Consider the following 12147-nt stretch of genomic DNA (forward strand, 5'->3'; position numbering starts at 1 on the left):
GAAAGAGGTCAAAGTGCAAAGAAAGGCCCAAGCCGAAGGGGTTTAGTAGACAGAGTTTAAAGGATGTCGCGGGTTGATCTTGATCACCGGTCCTTCCTCTTGGCCCGCTTCCTCTCTTAACCCAGGTCGCTGTCCCACTTCTACAGTTGACCTGCAATATCTCCACCTGCCAGTCAGAGGGTCATACGCTCAACCTGTTGTGTAAGAGCGTAGAGAGATAATACTCTTTGCTCACGACAAGCTTTCAGACTGTACTTTCACCTGCAGTCATTAACACAGTTATCTTAAAACCCATTAGCCACAAACAGGAGGCCTCGCTGTTTGCGCTTAGATTTAATGGGATGCGTTTAATATTTGAGAGATTTATTCTGAAATACTTTCACGTTACCGTTCGGGCAGATGCTTAAGTTGTCCAGCCAATACGGTTGTGTAATGACATACAATTATGTTAGAGAGCACTACCGTCTACATTAACTGTCCATTTAAAATGAGTGAGTCTCCAAAGCAATTTAAAAAAAACAAATCCTTCATCCCGCTGATATTTGATCTAACTTCAATCACAGACTTGCATCTCCCATGTCCTCAACTATGGAGACTTCCAGCTGCAGGGACGTCTCTGATGTGAACTGTGGTGGGGCTTCATTCCCAGTAGCCTGTGGGAGTCAACCTTCATGTCTTTTTATTCAGTGGGAATGTGTTTCCGCTGGAGGAGATTTGCTATGAAAACAGTCTGTGATTGCTTGCAAGAAAGATTATAAGCAAACTCACATTGGATACAAAAGGACATTGTAGAAAGCACTTGCTTGGGTAATAGTGAGTCTGAGTTTGTTGAACTAAAGTTAACTGAAGTAGCACAGACTCATACATTTACAGGCTGATGCTATTTGGAATAATATTAGGATCACTTCCAAGCTGAATGGGTTTCTCTGCACTTTTTTTGGAAAACACCCCGACAGTCTCAACAGACACGTTTCAACAGAACACGTTCCTGCAGCAGATTGCTTGAAAATAAGAAGATAATACTAAGGAAAAAATATATATTGTTATAATCTCAGGGATTATATGATGCTGCAAGGAAAATCTTCACATTGACATTTGCAAGAACTGAATGGAAGCCAATATGGGAAAACGTAATTGTTTCTGCAAGCTCAGCGTTTTGAGTTCATAAGAGAAAAAAGTTAATCGTCATTAACGAAGCTGTGAACTTGTGTGAGGTGAAAGTCTTACACCACAACACCCTCTGGTGGCAGACACTTATTAACAGGCTCACTTTAGTTTCACATTATTGAACGTAAAACCCTTGATGTACAATATCCATCTTCACACTGACTACAAGCAGCGATGGCTTATGAAAAGTCATATTATTTAGTGGTTGAGTAACACTAGTGTAGTAACACATGTGGCACGGCTGCTTTTGCCACTGTATCAAATAACGGCTGGAAGAATGCAGCCAAAACAAGGACTAGAGATCACGTGGAGCAGCACGATCACACGTTTGACCCCTAACATGTATGCATAAGGCTTTCAAGAGTTTGACTCTTTGAAATGACTAGATCCGAGAATGAGATATCTGTGTGCATTAGGTCTATATTTGGTTGTTGTCATGTGTCGCACAGGTCAGTGTGGACTTTGCAGCAGGACACGCCTCCGGGCTGAATGGATTCCGACCTGCAGCGGGTGCAAACCGTATGTGACCCGATTGCACGTGTTTCAATAGGATCCGACTAATATCGTTGATTCGTTTTCGTTCGAGTAGATGCAGCGATGACGCGGGAGGAAGATCTCACTCGGATCGCTAAAAAACTGGACAAGATGGTGTCTCGGAATAACACGGTGAGTCCGTGTTTTGACGTCTGAAGGTGGCGCGTTGACCCGCCGCCTCGTGCTGTGCGAAAAGCTCGCGAGTGGCTCCAATGGAAATGGTTTCTCTTTCGAATCTACTTCGACGATGGGGTTTTAAATCGGTTTTGCCAAAGTGTGCACTTTTGTATCACGACAGTGGCAGTAACAGATGGCCAACAGGTGTTTTCCAGCGGGGTTCTGTGCATTTCACCCGCAGCACGTTTCCGTGTGCGGCGCTAAATGAGGCCAAGTTTATTCTACTCGGCAACCACGTTTCATACAAATAATGTTCTGCCGCTTGTCGTTTTGATCCGACTGCAGAAAGTAAACAAGGTCGCGGGTGTGTGTGTGTGTGTGTGTGTGTGTGTTGTGACGGACAGCAAACAGCAGGGCAACAGTTGTTTCATGGCGCCCTTTCTCAGCGCCATGAAACATGATTGTAACGTATGGAAGTAAATCTGTGCCATCGGGGGTTGAAATAAAAAGGTGATTGAATTTCTAGCACTGAATATTTATGCATTGAAATTATGTACCTGAATCTTTTTCAATATTAAAATACCGCAAAAAAATTCAACCTAAAAAAAAAAACTGTTGAAATATTCAGCCGCAAAAGAAATGACATGACGGTTACAATATTCAACCCAAAAAAATTCAACCTTGAGACACCAACATCCGGGACACTAAGGAAGAGCAATCGATTCTAGATTCAAGATCAGGAGCGTGCGTCAAGCTAAAGGAGCGAGCACCCAAAACACCTTCGGTTTCGGATTGTAGCCATGTCCAATAATAACGGGGCTTTAACTCTTCTTCATGCCATCAGTGTGGTTTGTGTCTGTAAGATTCCGTAATAGACAGCTGACATTTGTACATTAACAGACTGTATTGGACATGAACTAAGCGGAAGTTAAACGAGAGAGTACAGCCGCTCAGAATACGCCTCTTCTTCTAGTTTTGAATTCATTTAATGATGCTGAGATCCTTCGACAAGCTGTTAAGAGTGATTGGCGGAGTTTTGAATCCAGGAACGCGCTTGAAGAGGCACATGAGCCGCTGTAGCGTAGTGGGGGGGCAGCGGCTTTAACGGAGCGTGCAGACGCATAAACCCGACAGGACATGCAGGAATAACCGCAGTAGCGCCGAGTGCAGAAAGTGGTCGGTGGAAGGATCCTTTTTCTGAGCGGCACAAGCCGATCTCAGTTGGGTATTAAGCGGCATTCAAAGTCCACGTAACGTTAAATGAGTCTTCATGACCATGGGTAAACTTTATTGAGGATCTGGCACAACACAGCGACCTGCAAGTAGCGCAGAGTCTTAAATAAAGGGATGTACGTCTTAATGCGAGGCTTTAGAAATGAACACAAAGGGATCCTGTATTTGCTCATAAAGTCTGAAACGAGAACCAATTTTTTAGTGACGGTGTTACGTGCCTACTGGTTTTTGAACTACTGGTTTGCCTACGCGTGCGTGTTTGTTTTCCGCCGACAGGCAGGTGTTGTCTTGTGTCGTCACACATTTGCAAACACATTGTGATGAAAATGTTCAAAATGCATCCCATATCCAATGCAGCGATTATGATTGTATAAGTGAGCACTACGTCACTGCCACGTATGAAGACATAAACGAACATTTATTAAAAGTTCGCCACGACCTGGATATGAACCCTGTCGAGCAAAATAACATTGTGTCGTATGTCGGCCAACCGAGCTTGTAGGATGTTCTGCTGATTTGTATACTTATAATGAAATTGTATATTGTCAGTGGCAAGCAAACGTTTTGGTTCAGGGTGAACATTACAGTATATGTTCTTTTATGTATTTCTTCCACACTGATGGCATAAAGAAGAGTTAAAGCCCCGTTATTATTGGACATGGCTACAATTCGAAGCCAAAGGTGTTTTAGGTGCTCGCTCCTTTAGCTTGACCCACGCTCCTGATCTTGAATCTAGAATCGATTGCTCTTCCTTAGTGTCCCGGATTTTGGTGTCTCAAGGTTGACATTTTTTGGGTTGAATATTGTAACCGTCATTTTTTTGAATATTTCAACAGTTTTTTTTTTAGGTTGAATTTTTTTGCGGTGTTTTAATGTTGAAAAACATTCAGGTACATAATTTCAATGCATAAATATTCAATGCTAGAAATTCAATCACCTTTTTATTTCAACCCCCGATGGCACAGATTTACTTCCATAGCTATGCGTTCCAGAAGAAAGCAAATACAATGCATGTTGTAATGCATTATTATTAGGGCCGGGACTCGATTAAAAATATTAATCTAATTAATTAGAGGCTTTGTAATTAATTAATCGAAATTAATCGCATTTTAATTGCATAAATATTTGACCTGAGAACAGTGAGAAGTAATTTTTTTCACATGGATTTTTATTTTTGTTCAACCAATTCCAGCAGACAAGTGTAGCAATAGCATATTTAGAAATATAGTACTTTCAGAAATTCAGGTAGCCTATAGGTAAGTAGACCTTCTGTAAATTATGTTTTTTAAGTAGACCAATACTTTCAAGTACATTCAGAACATTGGTTATTTTTTCAGACGTGGACTTAGTTACGCTGGTCCTTAAACCAGTCATCTGGTGCAGTGTGGGTTGGGTGTGGGTCCTTGTACTCGGAGTCGGGCGAACGTCCACGCTAGCTGGTAATTGTTTTGCGTTGAGGTGATACTTGAGGCTCGATGTGAATTCCTTGTTGCGTAGCTTGCACACAACCACGCTCTTATCGACGTTTCCATCCGTGTGTTTATTATAATAAGATTTCCCATTCACGGGGCCACCCGACACAGTCTCGTCAGCTTCTTTGTTCATGTTCACTGTGGTTTGTTGTTGTCTGAAGTCATGAACGCTAGTTGGTGCTCCAGTATAATCGGTCCTCCGAAACTCATCCAGTGAGAAACGTTCCGCGGTGCAAAAAAGAAGTGTAAAATGAGTAAAAAATGTTTAATGTGTTATTTTTGGTGTAATTAATTAATCTTAATTCACATTGTAATTAATTAATCGTAATTAACACACTAAAGTCCCGGCCCTAATTATTATTTATGGAATCTATGTGTTTGTCTACAACGAAGAGGAAAACTTGAAAATACCAAAAATAAACTATTAGTGCTTACTCATCAGTTTGTGTGTTTCTTTATGTTTGAATTTCTATTTTTGTACTTACGAAAAACTAAAATTATTCTTTGTTTTTTAAATGAGATTAGATGTTGACTACTGTTTGTGTGCAGGACGGCGCCATGGACCTGCTGAGGGAACTGAAAAGTTTCAATATGACTCTCAAACTTCTCCAGGTGGGCTCCAGTATATTGCCCTGTGTATAGTCTACATTCAAGTACAGCTTGAACATTATTTTTCAACCCGTAGTCCTATATTGCCATAACCAATGTTATAAAATCATGATTTTCGAGGCTTTGGTGTGTGTTTTTGTTTAAGGAAACAAGAATCGGCATGTCTGTGAACGGTATCAGGAAGAACTCCACGGACGAGGAAGTCATTGCTTTGGCAAAGGTCCTCATTAAAGACTGGAAAAGACTTCTGGGTACTTGACTTTGATACACAATTTAAAATGAGCAGTTAGATAGTTGTCTGTCAAATAAATCCCTCAATGCACTCAATGACTTACTAATATGACCCCCCCCACATACACTGCAGACCTCGAGAAAGCAGCTGAGAAGAATAACGGTTTGGACTCCGGTAAAACAGCACTGTCTCCAAAGGGCTCCCCCTCTGAGACACAGAGCAGGTCAGTATTGTCACAGCTGCTCCACAAAACCTCCACAGCCATCATGACATTCAACACGGAAACTGAAGCAATATATAATAAACCTGTCTAATAAAATGTTGAGTGTCATCTGACTGCTGTAGATTAATTTAAACTGACACGGAGTCATGATGGAAAAGCAGAAGCTCAGTGTAGTGGTGGATGTTTGTCATGACACAAGGCACTACGCTGGAACGACAGTATTTGCTGATTTGTATGTATTATCACAGTAATAGTAAACATTTACTGCATATGTTTTACAAATACATGCCTTGAAGGCCGTTTAACCATATCAGCTCTGTCAAAGAGCACTCTCATACTGCAGCAGCCCAGACACTTGTTCATTTTGCTTTGCAAAGGAGGCTTTTGAATCACTCTATTTCCCCAGAACAGTTTTCCACCCACTTAAAGCGGTAAGTGGATTCACGTCAAGTGTTCAAAGACAACATTCAGTACCAAGGACAGTGCTTTATCACTGTAATTCAGAATTAAAGACGCCTCATCTAAGAACATATTTTCTAGTAGCACGCGCCATCACACATTTTCATCTGTTTGGTTGAGGACGTGTTAAAACGTTAACTCGTGGGAACATGATAAAGAACGCTTCATTCAATGAGGCTGTTATTTGGTGATCTTTCAAGGTTGTCATGATTGCAAGTGCAAATTTACCACATTGATTAAGATTTAAGACAAATTATTCAAGATGGAAGACATTTATTGTCATGTGTACAGTTTAACAAGTTACTCTGTACAATGACATTCTTATGTTGCAATTTCCTCCTTCCACATAATTACAATAAACACACTTAAAGAGAAAAATACATAAATATATACATAGGCATTAGGCATACAGCTAAAGTCCAAGAGGCTTTGATGTAATTGATCTAAATTCTCATCTAAACTGGATTTATTCCTCTGGGGAAGGTAGGATGGACGGGAATATTACGTATGTGAACTGCTGGTCCTGTAATCCTTTCTGCATAGGTGTCTGCATTCAATAGTGTATTTTTCAATTGTCACACACAGAGCTGTGTGTGTACCTTTTCATCAGCTGAGCGCACAGTGTTACAACTAAAGAAGTAGAATGATAGCATCCGTCAACATCCATCACCCAATACAATGACGAACAGTAAAGATAAACTTTACGAGACCGAGACACTGCTAGATCATTAAAGTGCCTTGTGGTTCATTTTGCATGTCGTCCAAATGGGGCCTTAGTTGTATCGCAAAAACAAACCTGATTTAAGTGAAACTGGTAAATGTTTGCGGGCTCTTGAACTGAGCTAAAGACGGCACCTAATTTGTTTCTGTCAGTCACAGAAGACTATACGTCAAACTGAAACCTGAAAAGAAACACCCCGACAAAAGCGGAAAAGAAAAACATAGCGAAGAGCGCAGAGAGAGACGTGCAGATGATCCCAGTGGGAATGAAAAACATCACCAAGAAATCAGAGAAGAGAAGTATTTAAAAGAACCCCCAAAACCAGGACATGCAGAGGATACTCCCCTGGTAAAAGATAACAAGGAACAGCCGCGTGGGCAAGACCTGCAGAGTGACAGATACAAGCCAGAACCAAAGAAAGAACGGGCACCAGGAGAGCCAAAGAAGAGACACGTGGAAGAGGTCAAAAAGGAGAAAAGGTCTGCTGATCCCCAGAGGCACAGCTACGCAGATGACACAAAGAAGGACAAACACAGACAAGAAAACAGCAATGAAAGGCCGATAAGGTCCCCACAATGGGAGAAACCTCAGAGTGAACCCCAGAGAGACAAACCCATATTTGAGAGGTGAGGGGGAAGTGACCTCAGAAACTGCTTAACCCTTAACCAAAAAACATGCCAGCAGAGCATCAGAGTGAATTATTCATTTCAGACGGGGAGTGATGGACAGCAGTCTTCTTTACCCCACCCGGTTCCCCTCTCCGCCTCGACCCGCTCGGCCTCCTCTCCCGATCAAACGCCCCTCTGTGGACCTGAGGAAAGACAGGTCAGGACACCTGTGATGGCCTGAAGCACTACTGCATGACTTAACCATTTGTGAGTCACTCACATGCACTGACGCTTGTTTTCCGACGGTTTCCCACCCAGACCCCCGGGTTACCTGCCGTGCACGGTGCATGCCGTAGTGGGTGAGGTGTGTCTTTACTACTAGAGACGCTGCATTTGGCTCAGACAGCATGGGACCTCTCGAGTTGCACCGCTCTGATCTGTGCTCTTGTGGCATTTGTTCAGGAAGGACAGTAAAGACTCATCCTCCCGACATCCTCATCCTCATGCTCCTCTACCCGCCTCTCCGCCAGCCAGACGACTCTCCCTGGAAGTGAAGAAAGAGAGGTCAGGCGTGCTTTGGTGCATGTTTGAAATATTTTAGTGCAGACAAAATGTCTTTGGATACTCAAACAAACGTGTATTTTCACATCAGGAAAGTTCTTCCGGACCCAAACGCTCCCATCGCTCCTCTTCCTCTTCATCTTCATCCTCCTGCAGCCAGGTCAGGGTCTGCATAGCGGCTGCATGCCCTGATATGAATAACTGCTGCATCATAAAGTGACAGATCAGATCAACGCTGTTTTGTCATTTAGAAAGGAGACTTCTGACCCAAATGCACCTCTTCCTCCACTTGCTCTTCGCCTGCACCCCCCACCTCCTCTGCTGAGGAGTCCCTCGCTGGACGGGAAAAAGGAGAGGTCTGGATCAGATGACTTCTCATTACAGAACGCATGGAGTCAGCGGCGTCTCGAATGATCAATTTGGAGAAATGACGTGACTTCAATGCTCTGAATTGAATCCTTGTCTTGTTTGTGACAGGAGGATGGAGTCCTCAGACTCTAAACCTCCTTCACAGAAGAAGACGCCAGATCCCGTGAAGAGAGAAAGGTCTGGGATCTGGTAGTGATTCGGTTTCTCATTCATCCTTGAAATAGTACTTTTCTTTTGTATCAGCCTCAGAGTCCTTTTTCTGTTTTTTGCTCATTTTAAATATTGTTGTTCCGGAATAAATCCTGAATTAGAATATTCAGGACTATTTTTAGATTTAGATAAGTCTTACCTTTTATGTTTATTCAATAGTTTTGACTCAATAACAGGTTTCTTTTCGCAGGAAAGACTCAGTGGAAAGCAAAGTGCCTAAAAAACACTCCGATGAAGCCAAGCGTGAAAGGTCAGCCGGCCAGAAGTGTACAAATGTTTTGTACCTTACTGTTTAAGGCGCTTATCTTTTGATACTGTCTATGAGTGGATTTGTTTGAGTATCAAACAAATGTTTCCTTTTGTCAGGAAAGATTCATCTGAGTCAAAATCGCCACTTCTCAAAAAGCTCTGTTTGGATGTAAAAAAAGAAAAACACAGGTGTGCACAAACAGGAAAATAGATTTTACTCTACGTTGCATTTGAATCCACACCACATAATCCCAGGGGTTTATTTTGTTGCTGTCGGTTGTGTCTCAACTCTTTCTCTTTTGCTGCAGGAAGGATTCCTGCGACTCCAAGCCTGGCCAGCCTGTGAGACACAAATCAACTGACTCCAAACCTGATAGGTAGGACTGGAACGCACCGCTTTAACGCTCACTCATGCTGGGAAATGTCATTCGCAATAAAACTGAAAGGGTTGGATTATTTAATGTAGACGGGAATCCAGTGATTCAAAGAAGAACAGCTCACCGCCAGCGAAGAAGCTAACAGTTGAAAGGTACATTTATTTTCATTTAAGTTTCCTGGATTGCTTCCATGGACACCATGAACATGACGGTATTGACTTTATATCATAGAAGGGAGTCTCAAGGCTTGAAGACTTCTCAGCCTGGACCTCCACAGAGGAAGCCCTCTACTGACATCATGGAAAGGTATTACAGCTGTAATGTATGATGATGATACTGATCATTTCATATTTAATCCAGCATTTGTAATATAATATAATGTATATCTAATGTAATATAAGACCATTACCAATGAACTGGTGGTGTTGCTGTTTGCCAAGAAGTATCACATCACTTCAGCTTATTTTAGCATTTTTTAGTTTACTTTTTTTCTCAAGAATCACACCTCATTTGTTTTCCAGCAGCAGATGCTGGAAACGTTTGCTAACACGCCAGCATAGTCCATTTTATAAGGTGATAAAATGCTGATATGCTGCGTTTTCCCCAAATGGACAAAAATGGCTGCTTGAACAGCAAAGAATGGGATTCTGTTGACATGTAGAAAGAGTCTTAGTTATGTCTTTTATATGTATTAAGCAAGATTAAATGTAAAAAAAGTTTTAATTAATGGCTCTTTTTGAAAACAAGTGTCTCCTTCCTAAAGTCAAATTGGGTCAAAGGTGCCAGATGTGAGGCTTCACACGCTCTGCTCTGTCACGCTTCGATGCGTCCTTTTCTCCAGGAAAGGCAAAGCCGATACCCCTCAAACTCCCACCAGCCCTACCAGCCCCATGTCGCCCAGCGCCAGTTCTGCCGGGGGGCCGGTGCCCCCTCACCTTGCTACCGGAGACCCCGTCAGAGACAAGTGCATTTACATGCTTGCAGCAGCCCTGCGCACAGACGGTGAGGCTAAGGTCACCCTTATCACTGAGAGCATTCACTCTAAATAGTTTCACTGTGTCCAGTAACACACACAAACGTCTCTGTGGGGTGCGGATTGTGCGTGATTTTATTTTCTCGTCTTCGTAGACCACTACAAGGATTTTGGCACAAACTGTGACAGCATGGCTGCCGAAATTGAAGATTATATCCTTCAACGTAACTAATTATTTGTCATTATTGTTGGTTTGACCTATTTTGTTCATTTGTTCACACGTCTGAAATTTGATTATACCTTGACTGCACGGTCGCACATATCTACCAAGAGACAAAGGCCACGGATATGAAATACAAAAACAGAGTCCGAAGCCGCATCAGCAACCTGAAGGACCCGAAGAACCCCGGGCTTCGCAGAAACGTCCTCGCGGGAAGCATCGACTTGAGCCGCATCGCCAGCATGTCCGCTCAGGTCCAGAACACCGCGGCTGCACCCCAAATCAGTTCTGACATGATTTCCTGATTTTCCTTTAGCTCCATTTGGTCACATTTTCCTCTTCATGTAGGAGATGGCCAGCGATGAACTGAAACAGCTGAGGAATGTCCTCACCCAGGAGGCCATCAGGGAGCACCAAATGGCCAAAACCGGGGGCACCAGCACCGACCTGCTGCAGTGCGGCAAGTGCAAGAAGAGGAATTGCACTTACAACCAGGTAAACACGAGCTATCGAGCTATACACGACCACGCAGGAACGCACTAACATTCACAAACCCCCTGGGGCTGTTTGACTTCATCCATTGCTACGTTCTTTATTTAACATTCTTATCATAAATAGGTGTTTTCTGTGTTTGTGGTTTTTTTTCAACTTAAGGTTGACGTAGATTTTTAGCAAAGTAAAAGGAATTGTTAGACAAAGAAAGTATCTTCAAGTTCAATTCAGTAACATACGGTAAGAAGTAGAGAGAAGGGTTGTCTGCAGCCAATGACCAAGTGCAAACAAGTCACAGAAAACCTTGTGGTTTGACCTCCCCCAAGTGTCTTGGAATATTATTTTAAGCACAGTTCTGCATTGTTTAAGCCCTGCTTCACACAGCTATATGTGTATTTATTCCAGCTTACAAACCTCCTGTGTTTATATGTGTGTATGTGTGTGTGTGTTTGTGTGTGTATTAGGTGCAGACACGCAGTGCTGATGAGCCAATGACCACATTTGTTCTGTGCAATGAGTGTGGTAACCGCTGGAAGGTATGTTTTTCCACATTCTCTGGTTCAATCACTTTTGTCTTTTGTTTGTGTAATTTAATTTAAAATACTTATTTTTGTAAATTCCAGTTCTGCTGATGCCTTCCAGATGAAGCCACACTTTTGTCAAAGTGTTTTTGACTGCATTATTTTCTATGAAAGGAGTTTATAAATTATTGCAGCTAGTGGTTTAACAGATAATGCTAATTATTTTTACTTGAAATTTTGAGATGTTGAAGCATTTACTAATAATCTGGGTGTGATTTATGTGGAATAGAACAGAGCATGAACATGAGTTTGATAAATGCTAACAATAATGATAGTGGTGCTGATTCATGATTGAAAAATGATCCAGTTAATATACTACAGACTAATGCAGCTGTTTAAATGTATACATCATCTGTATTATGGCTTTTTAAACTCACTTTTAATAAAGAAAAATGTATAATCAGTTTTACCCAGGGTCACTTCCTACAACCACAACAATGTTCCCTCTCAGGGAACGAGACGCTGCGTAAAGACGCTGTGGGAACGCCCCTGCGTGACCGTCCCTGCGTGACCGTCCCTGCGTGACCGCCCGTGCGTGACCGCGTCGGGAAGCATGTGTAAAATCTAACCAATGGCGAGCTGGTACGTCATAGGCGGGGACGCCGGACTAGGGTGCTATAAGGGACCCGAAGGGCAGGACTATTCATCTCTGTGCCTTCATCTAGTGCGTGTGAAGTTTTTCCACTTAGAAATGGCTGAGCGGTTTGTCGCAACAGATTTGCTGGAGGTCCTCACCCGAG

The 12147-nt window shown here is 42.5% G+C and overlaps 1 protein-coding gene across 2 annotated transcripts; it reads left to right on the top strand.

Annotated features, from left to right (window-relative positions):
* The first annotated feature begins 1556 nt into the window (after nucleotides 1-1556).
* tcea3 (transcription elongation factor A (SII), 3) lies at nucleotides 1557-11810 on the top strand. 2 transcript variants are annotated; one of them, XM_062565733.1, is made up of 22 exons: nucleotides 1557-1616; nucleotides 1757-1833; nucleotides 5073-5135; nucleotides 5278-5383; nucleotides 5497-5587; nucleotides 6920-7393; nucleotides 7479-7592; nucleotides 7838-7939; nucleotides 8028-8096; nucleotides 8188-8292; nucleotides 8414-8494; nucleotides 8706-8765; nucleotides 8882-8953; nucleotides 9073-9141; nucleotides 9231-9293; nucleotides 9373-9447; nucleotides 9983-10143; nucleotides 10270-10326; nucleotides 10434-10588; nucleotides 10683-10829; nucleotides 11291-11362; nucleotides 11450-11810. In XM_062565733.1, exons 1-22 carry the CDS (start codon nucleotides 1562-1564, stop codon nucleotides 11456-11458), a joined length of 2277 nt encoding a protein of 758 aa, XP_062421717.1. In that variant the 5' UTR covers nucleotides 1557-1561; the 3' UTR covers nucleotides 11459-11810. The 2 variants fall into 2 exon arrangements, with proteins under 2 accessions (XP_062421717.1, XP_062421716.1); XM_062565732.1 differs by lacking the exons at nucleotides 1557-1616; nucleotides 10683-10829; nucleotides 11291-11362; nucleotides 11450-11810 and adding an exon at nucleotides 1617-1686 and having other exon boundaries at nucleotides 10270-10444.
* Nucleotides 11811-12147: the final 337 nt, after the last annotated feature.

The sequence above is a fragment of the Pungitius pungitius genome, chromosome 11, assembly GCF_949316345.1.
Source record: "Pungitius pungitius chromosome 11, fPunPun2.1, whole genome shotgun sequence".
NCBI lineage: Eukaryota > Metazoa > Chordata > Actinopteri > Perciformes > Gasterosteidae > Pungitius > Pungitius pungitius.

Excerpts from the sequence above, each read along its gene's own strand:
- tcea3 (XM_062565733.1), top strand. The coding sequence starts at position 1,562 with ATGAGATATCTGTGTGCATTAGGTCTATATTTGGTTGTTGTCATGTGT. Across the intron at positions 8,495-8,705 it reads AGAGAAAGGTCTGGGATCTG|GAAAGACTCAGTGGAAAGCA; the intron begins GTAGTGATTCGG and ends TTCTTTTCGCAG. Across the intron at positions 9,294-9,372 it reads AAGAAGCTAACAGTTGAAAG|AAGGGAGTCTCAAGGCTTGA; the intron begins GTACATTTATTT and ends TTTATATCATAG.